The 15279-nt window shown below is 36.3% G+C and overlaps 1 protein-coding gene across 3 annotated transcripts in view; it reads left to right on the forward strand.

Moving 5' to 3' along the window:
• The first annotated feature begins 356 nt into the window (after positions 1-356).
• Positions 357-15279, forward strand: part of LOC122794105 (hedgehog interacting protein) — a 942167-nt gene continuing 927244 nt past the window's right edge. The window contains exons 1-2 of one of the 3 annotated variants that reach the window (XM_044062253.1): positions 357-1114; positions 5724-5919. In XM_044062253.1, coding sequence (XP_043918188.1) covers positions 854-1114; positions 5724-5919 — 457 coding nt within the window. In that variant the 5' untranslated portion in view covers positions 357-853. The remainder of the gene's footprint in view (positions 1115-5723; positions 5920-15279) is intronic. The other 2 variants (XM_044062252.1, XM_044062254.1) reach the window with 2 other exon arrangements.

Below are 15279 nucleotides of genomic sequence, written 5' to 3' on the forward strand. Positions count from 1 at the left end.
TCACGGTGCACCTGTGGGCCACTCCTGTATTAAAACAAGTGTTTCTGAGTTGCAGGGGCATCACTCACTAGCAATTCTTCACAAAAGCCACAACGTTGAAATAAATTTTCTGCAAATGGTAATCATGAACATAGCTCTCGAGTGTCCGCAGACTGTCTCTAATTTTGAATATTTTGTCCTGTCTCCCGTAAAAACGTTGATTTTTTTCTGTATATCATTGACCATTACTGTCTGAAGATGCCATTACCATTACATTTCGTGCTTTCTGTTGTTCAGAAAATACACGTTGATACAAAACTTATCGCTCTATTAACTTTCTAAGTGAATTGATGAGCAAGGATATCACAACAAATTTACACCCCTATCTGTAAAACTCCCTGGTTTTACACATGGGGAAGTGCGCCGCCTAGACCCGCTCTATCTCGCATGTTCTTTTTCACGGGAATAGTGACAGTGACTTGATGGGGCGCGCCCCATGGCCTCCAAGAGCTACCATGACATCATGAGGCGCGCTCCCCTCCCCGCGCGCTGGTTAAAAAGAAGCAGAAAAGGAAAGAAACATGAGAGCACTAGTGAGATATCTTGAGAGGATTGTAGTGCTACTGTCTTACTTTAACATCCATTACATGTATTTTCTGGCAGAAGCCACTGCGTACGAAACGCCGCTGACATAAAAGACTGAAGCCTAACAGCCTTTCAAGGTACTGTATTTTTGGTCTGCAAGTGGTGCATGTCTGTTCTTACTTGGTTTATACTGGCTGGAGGGTACAGTTTTTTTTGTAAGTTACTGGACAAAACGTATTTGAACCGTGAGTGGTCGAGGGTGTTCTGATTTTATTAGACTACCTAGACTATGACGAAGGCTCACCTTAATGTGGTCCTTATTGTAGCTGCTGCTGCAAGTTTGTTAGAGTGTGACGCTAAGTTTGGTGAAACAAGTGACAGTAGTCCAAGAAGAAGAAGGTGCTTGGATGGAAGTAGCCCAAGGCGCTTGAAAAATAAAGACAGAAAATTGCCCCTGGACTTTGCTGGAGAACTGTGCAATAGATTGTACCCCCGTTTATCATGTTGCAGCAGAAATGGACACAGTCGGGGCCATGCCAATGACTCCAAGGTGAGGATTTCATTTTGTGTACAACATACCAGGTGTAATTATCTGCAGCTGACAGCTGTTTTCATTCTATTTGTAATGGGAAGTCTGCATATTGGATGGATGGTGCTGGCTGAAAAAATACGGTTGCTTACTTCATTCTAAAGGTTACTTAAAAGTGTCCAAGGTGAGCTGTATCTAACACTGTATTTATGTAAGCTTCCTTGCCCCCTTCAGTGAGCTGTTTCCGTGTATCTTTAATGCAGACACAAATCACTTATTTAAATAACTTTGTTGCCATCAGTGATTAGAGTGTGAGCTTTAGAGTTTCCTGTTTGTGACCAGCACCAGAAGACTGCTTTATACTGTAGTGTAAACTTTTTTAATGAAGAAAATGATGTACATTGACCTTTTCTCTAACACAAGATAATTTAAAAATGATGATCAATGCACTACTTCCACTCCAAATTAGTAATGCATTTTGAGAAGGTATGCCAGTGTATATTAGCAACTGTTGCATTTACAGTAAGAAAACCATAAACTTGTTAAAAAATAAAACCACAGGAACTGTGTTTCATTATTTTGACTGGACGAATCCTGTTTACTGGTTTTAGGACAGTAAACAGTAGTGGTGTGGTACACCTCATTAAAAAATCTTTTGCACATGAAATCAACAACCAGGTGTTTTTCCTCCTTGTCTCAGTTCTAATTAAGCATTCCTCAGTTACAACACTCTAGTTGTCAAGGTCTTGGGGGAGGGGGAAAGTCCTGAAAAACTAGTGTTCCAGTCTTGCTGGCCCAAGCATAATAAAAAAAAAATACCCAGGCTGAATCGAATTTTTATGCTCTGTTCACGGTAGATTTCACTCTATTCTCATGTAAACAGCATTCACGAATCAACATATGTGTCTGGGTGGTATCTCTCACTTTGTTTAGTGACAAAAAGCCATATTGCATCATTTAATTTGTTCAGTTCATGCAAATGGGGCAAATAATCAATAGGACAAAAAGGGGTCGACTTATCCTCCTCCCCACTAAATTGCTGCCCACACACAGAGTCCTGTTGCTTATGGCAAAAGAATAACAACAACACCATTGTGTTTGTTGGTTGGTTCACTAATGGGTGAAACTAGAGAACATCATTTTCATTCCACTCCCTCCTGCTCTGTCCAAATGCTTATGCCTTTTCAGTGAACATTTGTCCCAGCATTTTGATTCCCACATGATTGCAGCACTACCTTAATACTGCCCTTTTTTATTCCTTTGCATTCTCATTTTGTTCTTAGTACAGGTCATAGTATTTTCAAATATATGAGACCCAAATGTCTTATGCTTATTATTATTAACTTTTAATGACTATGAGTGATGGTGAATATTAATTCCTTTAGAAATAAGGGGTGAGGGGCTGTGATTATACTGTACCAGATCTTGCTTGGGAATCCTGATACTGAAGTACTGAAGTCAGCCCATATTGTCTTGCACTTAAGCTGACCTTTATTTATTTATTTATTTCGGTAAGCGTGTCAGCACTTTGTTTTAGTACTATTTTATTCAGTATGAGATCCTAAATCTGGATGCAAAAATGTTTTGCATTATTTGAAACTTAGCAGCATGAATGATGTTTCAGTATTGGTTAGTAGATCAGCCTAGTAAGAGTGTAACACCAGCCTAGTCATTAAGTAAGACCACAAGCAGTGCTCTTCTCTAGGGTGAAATGTATTTTTCCTCTTTTCAGACAGACACTATTATCATGCACATCAAACTAAACAAATAGTTTTATCCTAAAGTCTTTTTAAACACTCACTTTGATACAGTGATCTGGTTACACATGGACTTATGTTTAGACTGGAGCCTGCAATCACCTTCAGAGTGCATCTCATTTGAATGTGTCACAAAGACAGTGTATGGTTCATTAAATGTTGATAACAGTATATAATGCAAGCTGCTGTTTCTAGAGCACTTTGTTAGAAATGTACAGTGCTATCATTATTTTTTCATATATATACTGGTAAGACTCTGTGAACAGATGCCGACGTTGGTTACTTGTAGCAACCATGCACAACGTGTTTGCATAATTCACTTTTGTGAATGACTCCCCTAATTTTCAAAGGGTTTTCTTGTCAAATGTATCGTGTCTGTTATGGGAGGCTATGTCCCCAATAACCCATAACTAATGTAAACTTCCTCCTGGGTTCATACCTCTCAACTGTCCAGATTTTCGCAGAATGTCCAGAGTTTTGCCTCATATTTTTGGTGTGTTCCTCCTAAAATCTGCACCTTTCCGGTAAATGGCTGAGGATTGAAGTCATTAAATAATGAGAAATATTTGAGTTTAAGACTCCACATCCTTCAGAAAAGTCATGCTAATTCAACGTTCTAAGCTTGTAAGAGCAATAGTTAAAATGTGTCCCTATTTGTTCCCCCATCATTTAGGCTTTGCGCAGATTTTCTGCTCTAAGAGGTTGAGAGGTATGCCTGGGTTGCACCATTTGTGGAGAGGGGTGCCAAGTTAGATGAGTCTAATATTAATGTTTCAAACAAGATCACTAATAATTACACTTCTTGAGCACAAACTCCCCTTGGTCACTGAAATAACCACTGTTCAAATATTTTAATGAGTATAACTTATGCTATGAATGACGGTGTGTAATTCTGTGTATGTATTTACATATGCATACACAAGCTTGCATGTGCAAATCTGTTTGGTGCATGAGGGAGATAGCTGCAAGTCTGTGCTCTGAATTTATGACACCCTTTCTGTTGTATTACAACATAAATCTTGATCCTATTACAAACTTCATTCTCCAGTAGTCTTGATTTTCTTTTGGCTGACTAAAGAGTAAATGATGACCCTACAGATGGTTTAAATTAGTCAACAGCAGCCCTAATCACTGCTAGACATGTTGCAATAATGTTTTGACTTTTTTTTAGAGAGGCTGCTATAGAGTAGTTAGTGAATGACTGCAATTTGATGGTTCCATAAAACTATAACAGGAAATGAGTTTGTTTCTTTAAGAATGAATACCACTCTGAACTAGAGTGTAGTTGCATTTTTTTGCTGTACAGAAGAGATAAAGTTGTTGCCTGCCTTTTCCAAAATAGGGGAAGTCTTGCAGATTTGATGTACGTTTAAGTGACTTCCATCAGACTATTGATCTGTTGATTTAAGCTTAGAATTTATACATCTTTAAAGTGGTATTTACAGAATGGATCTCACACAGACAAAATATCTTAGTCCTGCTGTGCCTGAACAGCATGAAACGTACAGAACGTTTTATACTGTATTTCATTGACTGGATAGTAGGCTGCTTCAAGTGGATTTGTAGATAATTTATTGAATCCCTGATAAGTCTTTTGCTGTTATACATTTCAGAAGGGGACAGTACCCTCTCTAGTAATAAGAGCAAATTGTCCTCATTCTTAATGAGAAACAAGTTGCCCAGGTAAATAACGAAGCATTTTTTTGTTCATCAGGCTTTGCTGATCAAATAAAGAATATGTACACACTGAATGTTTGTGTGTGCCTGTTTCCTTTTACAGAGCACTGCATTTCATCCAGATGTTAAATGAAGGTAGTTACATCAAACAGCCCCATGTTAAGACAACTAAGTGTTCAATTCTTTACAGTGTTCTAGGGTTTATGACTAATAATGAAAGTAGTTTTTTGTAGTTCTAGGGTTTATGACTAATAATGAAAGTAGTTTTTTGTAGTTCTAGGGTTTATGACTAATAATGAAAGTAGTTTTTTGTAGTTCTAGGGTTTATGACTAATAATGAAAGTAGTTTTTTGTAGTTCTTAGTAGCAAAGCCTGTAACTAGTGCCTTTATAAAACGGTGTGCACAAATATAGGCATAAAATTGCTGAAAAATTATGTGACACACTATATGTACTACAGTTTATATGCCGTCAACTGCTGTAGTATCCTGTAAACGTTAAATGGTTAATAAGAATCAGTTAAGGAAAAAAATGGCACACTTCTTACAAAGGACTGATATGCAATTTATTGTCTAGGTACTCTCTTGGATTTTGTTAACAAATGTAGTAGAGACAGTGAGTGTAGACCTTCAATGAGGACAACACTTTCAGAGCTAATAGGCTGTCATAGAACCCCAACAAAGAATTCCACAGTAGGTGCTTAAAGAGCAGGAGAGAGTATAATATAATCTGAAACATATACCATCAGTGGTCCTGGGTATTGCATTTCTAATATGCCTTGACATTTGGAATGTTTTGCTGAGAAAAGCAGAGGAAAATTACATTTCAAATCATTGGCATGCACAAAATGTAATTACTGTTTTGACAGTGTAGATTTATTTTAATAATGCTAAGAATGTAACATGATTTTTTAAATATTGTACTGAAAGGAATTTAAACTTTTTAAATACTCTTTCATCCCCAAACCCATGTATGCATACAATCACACAATTATCTGCTTTACAGCTTTTTTGCTTAAAATTGGATGTAGCATTTAGTTCATCTTAGGAGACCAGAAAATGTCATAAAATATTTGTTTTTCAGTAAGTTGAGCAATGTTTGCTGAATCTGTGAATTCTTTTTATGGGATAACTGTGTAACCATCTGATGTTGATCATTATGTCTGCATGTGTGTTCCATTTATTTTCTCTCTTGCAGACATTTTCAGTCACCAACAACACAGACTGTGCAAAGCTGCTGGAGGAAGTCAAATGTGCATACTGCTCCCCTCATGCCCAGAAACTGTTTAATTCACCTGATGTCAAAGAAACAGCCGGAAAGGGAGTTGTTCTGCCTATGCTCTGCAAAGACTACTGCAAAGACTTTTACTATTCTTGTAGAAGCCACATACCAGGTAATAGATTCTCTAGTTATTCACATAATGATTAAAATACATACATAATTGCTTTATATTTGCTAATAAGCTGTGTTCTGCATTCAGACATAACTGCTCAGATGTTCATTGATTTCAGGCCATTTCTTCTTTCACTAAACAACTTGATGCCCACTGATCACAGTCAATGCGGATATCATGCTACATGTCAAATGAAAAGCATGCAGTCAGATACCTTAGGAGGTACATGTCCAGCATTGTCACATCAGTAAGAAGTAATGTGATTTACTTTTATTCTTGTTCCATACTTCATAATGTACTCCTCTGACCGAGTCATAAATGTTCTTCATGGAAACTCAGTATAAAATCACTTAAGAGATTATGATAATCAGTGACCATGGAAGAGACTTTGGGTAATGTTTTTATTTTATTATTTTGTATATACAGTTAAAGTGAGCAAGAGTTAATATTTAGCAATAGGTTCTTAAAGGATCGGGAATGCCATAGCTTTACCAAAAATACATTTGGATATTCTTAGGACAGAAAGTATATTTCATCCCTGGGCTATATATTACTAATGGTATAGACAGTAAAGTATTTGTATTCGGTATGTTCAGCATTCCATGTTAAAATTTCCTTATATGATGCCATAGTTAGTATATGCAGTATAATATTTTAGTAGTCTGTGATATCATTTCACATGTTTATGTTTTCATATAGTAAGTGAACTGTACAGATAAATGCATTGAAAAAGAATTATTGTTGAAAATGACTATTATTTACAGGTTGATGCAGTTTTAAGTTCTGGAAGGCAGAATAATTGAGCTTGTGTATATATTGTAATGCTTTGTAAATATTTGGTAAATGTTTACATCTGTGGAGCTTTTCTCCCAGGGTCTCTGCTGAAAAAGGGTCTGCTTAGAGTAGACCCAGTCGGACTTTCCCGGCAAACAAATGGAAAATAAATAAATAAATAAAGCAGTGTATAGATTACTGTGTAAAAGTGTACATAAATACATATAGTAGAACTGCATCCAGTAAACTGTGTATATGCATATTCAAAATATGCTAGTATTATGCAAATATACACAAAACAACACATGGAGTAGAATGTTATATTTTTATAGTTTGTACATCTCAATGCTAGTGCACAAGCTAAAAAAAATGCCCATACTTACTTAAAGTGCAGCTATCATTTGCTACTACGCCCTCTACCAGTGTGTATGGGGTCAGTTATAGTTGACTGAAATGCATAACCACTGAAAAGAAAAGCCAACTTCTGATAAAGTGTCAGAACATGTTTTTTACCCAGGGAAAAGCTAAACATCAAAGTTAGCATTTTTGCAGGAAAGGAAAATCCTATACACCTCCAAGTGTCATGGGAGTTCATCCCTCAATACCCTCACTTGTATGTTCTCGCACTGAGGTCAATCCTAATCGGAGAAAAAGCAGATAGATGTTCATTAAAAAAATCACTGTTTCACTGCTACTAATCTATCATAAAGATACACACACACACACACACACACACACACACACACACACACACACACACACACACACACAAATACATTGCCAAGCTAGTTAGTGAGCAAAAATAACATGAGCAAACTGCATTAAGAGCCAGAATTCTAACACACACACGCACACACACACACACACGCACCCAAATACATTGCCAAGCTATTTAGTGAGCAAACTGCATTAAGAGCCAGAATTCTAAAGGAAACAAAACAACCTATTATGTCTCTAGCAAGACAGTGCAAACTAATTCATCATGTATTTAATTTATTAAAATAACCTTAAAACTATATTCATTGCTTGCTATCATTCTGTTATGGTAGTTTATGCATCAGATCTGTCATGTAGGTATAAATTTCTAACCATGTGATCTATAATTTGGGCAACTCATAAGTCACTTTCATGTTCCATGTAATTAGACGTTAAAGTGCATAATTTGAAAAAAATGTAATTTTTGATGTTCATTTGTTGACAGTGAAATATCTATTTACCACTTAATTCCTTACTAGCAAGATAAAGAAATGTTTGCTACAAGCTCTTCTATAGATAAGTCAGAACCTTTGCTTTCTTTTTAGCCGTGTGTGTGTGTGTGTGTGTGTGTGTGTGTGTGTGTGTGTGTGTGTGTGTGTGTGTGTGTGTGTGTGTTTGTATTCAAATGAGACATACTGCGTTTTCTGTTTGTGTACATGTACAGTTTTTCATGCAAGTCACAATGCTCATTCCTTCTAATTAGTTTCCAATTTCCATCTCAAATATAACTGTTATATATTCTATTTTATATAATTAAAATTCAAAACTAAGGATACTTTGACCTTTAAGTAATGGATCATCTTTAATCTTATGGTCACAGAGCCACAGGGTGAAGTAATGTAAAGCATGTAAATGTAAAATAAATACATAAATATTCTTACATACTTAAAGCTGACCAATCTACATGTCAAAAGTGAATGAACCTGGAGAGGAGGAATGGGAAAGGAATGGAACAGGGAACAGGGGAGGCAGCGAGCGGGTCTCCTTAGGCCATGGGGAATGCAGGGTATGTAGACAATAACTAAATGGTGGATCTACTGCGGCAAAGGGAAATGAGGGATTACAAAGGTAAGACTTGGAAGAGTGCATTTTATGTAGGCTGAGTACAAGAAAGCTATACTTGCTGAGCTGGCTGAAATATGAATTATGGGATAATGAACTAGGAGAAAATAGTGCAGAATTTCCTTCTTCATGTTCACAGGTTGCGTAGTTTATTTTACAGATTCCTGTTTGTTTTAATAACTGAAGTAAATGATTATGCATGTGCTATTTTTATTACAGCATATGGGCAGTAACTCTTAAGAATATTAGATGAAGTTGGGTATACCATTTAGATTGTGCAAGTATGTATTCCTTTGTTTGCTCATTTGTTCTTTAAATGGATACAATTATTTAAACAAAATGTGAATCTTCTAAAACAAAAGTCCCTTTCGTGATGATGAAAATTCCTTTCATAAGCTTACCATTTTGAGATGGGTACATTAGTCCTTCTGTACACAAAGGCAAAGTTTACTTTTTTCCTTGCATGCTCTGGATATATGTATAGCTTATCTAATTTTCTGAACTAAAAAATGTTTTTGCTCACTGTCACCAGAATGGATGAACACCTTTGCAAAAGAAAAAAGTGCTTATGTACTGCCTTAAATGCATATTCCTTTCATTGCAGGCATAAGAAGAAAATGCTGGCTTTGGACTGTGTAGCCATGTTGATTTTATTGTTACATATTATTTTGTGAATGCTCAATCCATTTGTAAATACTACATGACTTATTCATAAGAATCGTAGTAAATCTAAGGCAGTCAAGTCTTACTACCATTTGCATCTTGCCAATACCTACCCTTAGACAGTACCTCCTTTTTTCAAGGAGGGCTAGACCAGTCAAGCCAGGGGTGAATTTGTGAATACCCATCCTATCATCCAGATCACTTGTAAAGGAAGATAATGTATCATACTGCTTGATTTGCTGTGGGAATCTGATCCAGCAATGGGGAAGGCACTGTATAAAGAACCTTTCTTGGCACTGTTTTATTCATTTATTTGATGCAGAAAAATGTAGATTCCCTGGTTCTGGTATTTTTGACTGTTTGATTTGTGGAGGAACAAGAGGTCTGAAACCAATGGTCTCCTGGTGGCATGGAAGGCAAGGCATAGATCTCCCCTCAGAAGTCTATAAGATACTGAATAAATATATATTACTTCCAGTAATTTCTGGTAGTTTAGGGGTTTTAAGTCAGTGATCTACTTAGAAGCCTCTGGGGTCTTTCCAGCTGTTTTGATATGTCTAGTGAGGTGCTTACAAAAGAGGGGCATTGTATTCCATGATTGGGCTAATCAGTGCTGAGAATAAGGGGATAATAACCTCTAGATCTGATGATATTTCTTTGGCAATTAGCTGTACTAAGTGGAAAGACTTTCAGTACTGCTGTTCTACAATGATCAAAGGAGAGGGAGTTATCAACCCAAGTTTCAAGGTCTTTAATAAGATTCTCATTTTGGAGTGGGGTGTTTTCTATGTTGTATGCAGGAGAGGGATTATTTACCAGTATGAAAATACTGCACTTTTTAGCGTTTAATTTTGAGCCCATTTTTAGTACACCAGGAATTCACAAATGAAGTTCTTGATGAAGGTTTTTGCATTAAATGGGGTACTTGACAATAACTCCCTGCAAAACTGATTAACCAGGGGTCTTGGCTCATGATCTGGATAACGGAAAAGTGAATGCCAAACAAAAGAGGTCCCAGCACTAAACCCTGTAGGACACCTTCACACTGTTGTGATGAGGCACTGCTCCCCACAGTGTATTACCACACAGGAATCTATTTAATATACATTAAGCTTACTAACTATGCTAGCATGGAGTATGGTGTCAGTCTCATTGACTAGGTCAAGGTACTTTATGTGGACAGCTTGACTTCCCATCAACAGTCTGTTATCTTTTTGAAGAAGTTAACCAGACTCATTAGACAAGATATATCTTTGACAAAGCCAAACTGCTGTGAGTCTAGCCTGATAATATGTTTTTTAATATTGTCGTTCATTAGATCAGTTAGAATATCTTCCATGGCTTTGAAAATAAGAGTTGTTAGTTGATGGGCCTGCAATTTCTGGAGTCAGTGGTGGGGCCACCTTTGTGGAATGGCATTACTACTGGGAGCCAAACCTCCGAGACAATCCCAGTGGCTAAACTCAGATAAGTATTTTAAGGAGTGGCTCTGTCGGGACATGTCTGGTACTGTTTACTTAAACAACCAGGTATATTTTTAGGTTCCATTGAAGAATAATTTTTAGTCTTGGAGAGCACCTTCCATACATGTGATTTAGTGATGATGGGGGGCCCAAGAGATTCAGGGATACGTGGTGTTTGGATAGTTGTCTCTCGGGTAAAATTTGCAGTGAATTTGTTCACTGGTATATTGGCAACATCTACTGGATCCGAAGAGGTGGTGCTTTTTTGAATAAGTTCAGACACTATTGGATGTTATCCCTTAGCTTCCTAATATAGCTAAAGAAGAATTTGTAACGGTTCTTAGCGTCAGATGCTAGTCTGTTTATGGCCTACATTAATAGACTTGATAGTATTTTTCAAGTTGGTTAATTTCCTGATGTTCTCCTTCATATGTGGCTTTTGACAGACTGTATACTTTAAGAATATTTTTATTATTTTCTTGTACAGTTTATTTATGATGGTTGACCACAAGGGTGATTTATCTTTAGATTTCAAATTATATTTAGATCTGGTTGGGACTGCCATTTCTAGACATTTACCAAAGTCGCCATAGAATTCCTTTGTGAAACTACATGCTACACAATATCTGTAGTGATGGTGCTGTAAGTGAATTTTCAGACTTCATGTATTTATAATCTTAGAAACTGCAAGTGTTGGCCAAATCAGTTATTATACACTTTTCCAGAGTATGCCAGCAATCACCAGTAACGGGTGGTTGCATTTTTGTTTATTGCTTCTATCTTGGTTGCAGTTTTGTTTCTGGGTGGGAAGTGACATTACATTTAATTTTCTTTTTGTGAGTGATATCTTCGATCATAGTTTCTTAAAAGACTTTTTGCACTATTTACCTTTTGGAAGTAGCTATTCATCCTCATTTCTCAGGCTGATGCTACTTTTGCTGTCATTGGAAGGAATCCAAACTCAAATCATGATTACTGCCTTGGTCTTAGTACTTTTCCGTGTGTTAAAGATTCATGGTGTGTTCATACAACAACTGTTAGTCTGTGAGTTTATTAAATCATTTGTAGCTAAGAAATGTTTGCATTAAAGTGAAAAAATAATGAAGTACTTAAAATATTAGAATTGCAAGTGGACAGGCACATTTTTGTGTGTATACTGCTGCATTAATCAACAGTCGTTTAAAAAATGCATATATAGCAAATGTTTTACATTTTTAAAGATGATAGGTAAGAGTTTTGATTTTCATGTTTATATTTTACATATCTCTTATGGACTTCTGGTAAGTTACAGCACACCATGCTGACATCTTAAGTGTGATTCCTTTGTTTAATTATCTTGCATTGGTCAATGCAAGTGTTGTTGAATGTGCACTTGTGAAATGCCGTCTGACCATACCTCTCGACTGTATAGATTTTCTCAGAATGTCCAGATTTTTGCCGTATATTTTTTGGTCTATTCCTCATAAAATTTGTGGTTTTCTGGCAAATCACTGGGACGATCTTTTGGATTGAAGTCACCAAATAATGACATACATTTGAGTTTCAGACTTCAAATCCTTCAGAAAAATGTATGTTAAAACAAAGCAACTTTCTAAGTTTATAAGACCAATATTTAAAATCTGTCCCTATTTATGGTCCTTTGTCCCCCCATTTTGTCAGGTGTTGTCCAGATTTCTTGCACTAAGAGGCTGAGAGGTATGCTTCTGACACTAGAAAGGGTAACTGCTTCATTCATTACTGTATGCTTAGCTGTTGCATGACGGGAAGGAGTTGTTGGCATAAATTATGGGCTGAGGTAGCTTCTCCTACTTGTCTGGTGTGTCATAAATATATTGGCATGTGATTCATTGCCATAACATTCTGGTCTTGTGTTTGTGTGTTTTGGAAAAGTGTAGACAAATTTATCTATATACCTTTCCCAAACTGGAAGAATTACTTCCAGTTTCAGTCATGCCATAATGTAGGATAGGAATGAATCAAAGTAAGTATATTCAATAGCAGTATTTAGGATATACCCTAATTCTTTTTCTTAAGTATAATTTCCCACAATATATTGATACTCCCAGTAAATTTCCAATTGGGTGATCAGCTCTGAAATTCAGATAATAACTTAAAGTGCTTGACCAGCAGTATTACTTTTGAGAAGTCAGAAGAGCAAGAGGAGGACAGCACAGCAGTGGACCATAGATTGTTCCATGAAGGACAATAGATGGCCAGACTAAATGCAAAATAAGATATGGAATATAATGACAGTTCCCAAACCATAGTCAGAATTACATAATGTTAACAAATAAAGAAGATTGTAATAGAAGAAAATCATTATAGCACCCACATTTCCTCTATTTAACCTTCAATGTTTGATTCCATTTGACTAGGTGTTATGTAAAATATTATCTTGAATGTAACCTGTTTTAGTCCTGAAATACCTTTAGTTAATTGGTTACCTATATGAAATGAGTTCTGGTTGTTTTACTGAGGTTATTTAGTCACTTTGTAAATATTATCTCTATCTCAACCACTGTGCAGTTAATGGATTTTTTAGTTAGCTCACTGATTTTGTTTCTGTATATGTTTGCTCTTTGTCTAAAATGTGTTGTATTGTTGCTGCCTGTGGTTCAGGTCATGTGTGAAAATTGTTTGCAGACCAGCTCACCCATCTGGTGAATAAACAAGGTGAAATAGAATAGCTCTGAAGTTAATGAGGCAATGAAAGCTGAAAGAGTTGTTTTTTTTAGATATCTAGAGTCATTGAATGCCTCCAGCTGGAAAAGGTAAATGGTAAGAAATTGTGACCTAGGTGCAGCTCTGATAAAGGTAAGAACATAGGTGTCCAGCAACATATAACCTGCATTAAGTTGCAGTGCAACATCAAAAATGAACTCTGTTATGGGATTTATTTACATTAAATAAGCCATCAGACAGGTACATGGATTGTAAGCTTCACCAAATTAAACTAAGTAGAGTGGAAGACTAAAGTAGGCTGGGAATACAGAGACTTAAATAAATTGTATACTTCTATGTGTAAGAAAACATAATCATATCTTCATGTTGCTATGGTTGGAAATTTGCAGTGTGGTGCATGTCTGAACAGGAAGCAGAGGTTTAACTTAAGATGGAAGCCATCTTTGGTGGATGTGGTCATGGTGATGATGATGGAAGTTGACACAATAGGTTATCATGTTGAATTTCAGTCAACCAATGCTGCCTTCAGAACAAAGCAGAAATTCATCCATTTCAAAAGTCATTTTACTTCTAAGTTGGTTATGGCAGTAGAGGAGGGTTAAGTCTATGAGCTGCTTTTTAGTTTATCATCCTACAGTGCTAAAATTGATTCTGTAAGCCTCCACTTTGCAAATCCCATTTAAAAAGACCAATGCTTCCTGGATGTCTCTGAAAAGCACTGGTGCCTAGCAGACTTACCTGTTTAAGAAATGAAAAATATAATGATCGTAAATGCCCCAGCAATTTCTTTCATTATCAAGACCCACCCCGTCCTCATTTTTTTGTGGGATTGCTTAAAATCAAATAAAGATAGGCAAACAGCTGGAAACAGTGGCTAAATATCTGTGAAAAATAGTTTGAACAGGCACATAGTTATTTTATTGGTATTTGTTTTTCCAGAGTAGAGCATCTGCATGGACCTTTTTCAAACTCAGCCTGGGACTGGTGTCTGATTAAGTGACTTGCTGAAAGTCATACATTTAGGAAATGGAAGCTGAGGAAATAAAGTATATTCATGTTTGAAATTAAAATTTTAATATTATGAATTTCAGTATGAAATAACAATTTCATTTATAAGCTGAAAGAGTCAGAGGCACCCTAGCCAATACTATAACTTGGATATTAGCATTTCTTACTTCTCTCTGCCATTTTTATTTATGCAAACTTTGACCCAAAAGGCTATGCCAGAACATTAAGTTCAAATGAACATTTTAAATAGCATTTTTTTTATCTCAGAACATTTTGACTTTATTGAACATTGAAGCTTTGAATCGCCAGAATAGAAACTTTTCTACATAATTGCCAAAGAGTGGACTAATTCTTTCTACCCCATCCACTCCTTTACTACATTTATTGTCATTTGCATCTCTTGCATCATTAGTGACTATGCCAGCAGCATCAGTAGTCAGAACCCTGCTAAAGTTCACAAACAGGTAGGACTTTGTTTTGGGGGATTTTCAAAAAAAGACTATGATGCTTAACTTCTTCTTTTGGAACATGAGAACACATTATCAGAGTGGTTAAGTCAAATGTCTCTAGCAAGAATTTATATTGTCTGATGCTACTATGAAAACTGTAAGGATGTGGAATGTGGGTAATGTATCATATTTAGTAAAATACTTCACCATCCCAACCAGAATACACCAAATGTGCTTTCTCTTGAATACATGCTTTGCACACATATTAACCATTCTAGAAAGTTGTAAGAGACCTGTCTAGAGTGGGGATTTTTTCTGAATCTCGTGAGTAAGAGTCTCTCTTCAGGTGGACTTTCTTTCTGTGATAATGGAGTTTATGATGGAATTACAAAAAGCACATTATCAGTATGCTCATCATTTCAATGGAAAAATAGGAAGTCGGTCATAGTCCTAATCAATGGTCTGACTCTGAATTGCTTACTACTGTTTTGAAATTCTTGGAT

The sequence above is a fragment of the Protopterus annectens genome, chromosome 2.part1 (assembly GCF_019279795.1).
Source record: "Protopterus annectens isolate FY-2018-M chromosome 2.part1, PAN1.0, whole genome shotgun sequence".
NCBI classification, from domain to species: Eukaryota; Metazoa; Chordata; order Ceratodontiformes; family Protopteridae; genus Protopterus; species Protopterus annectens.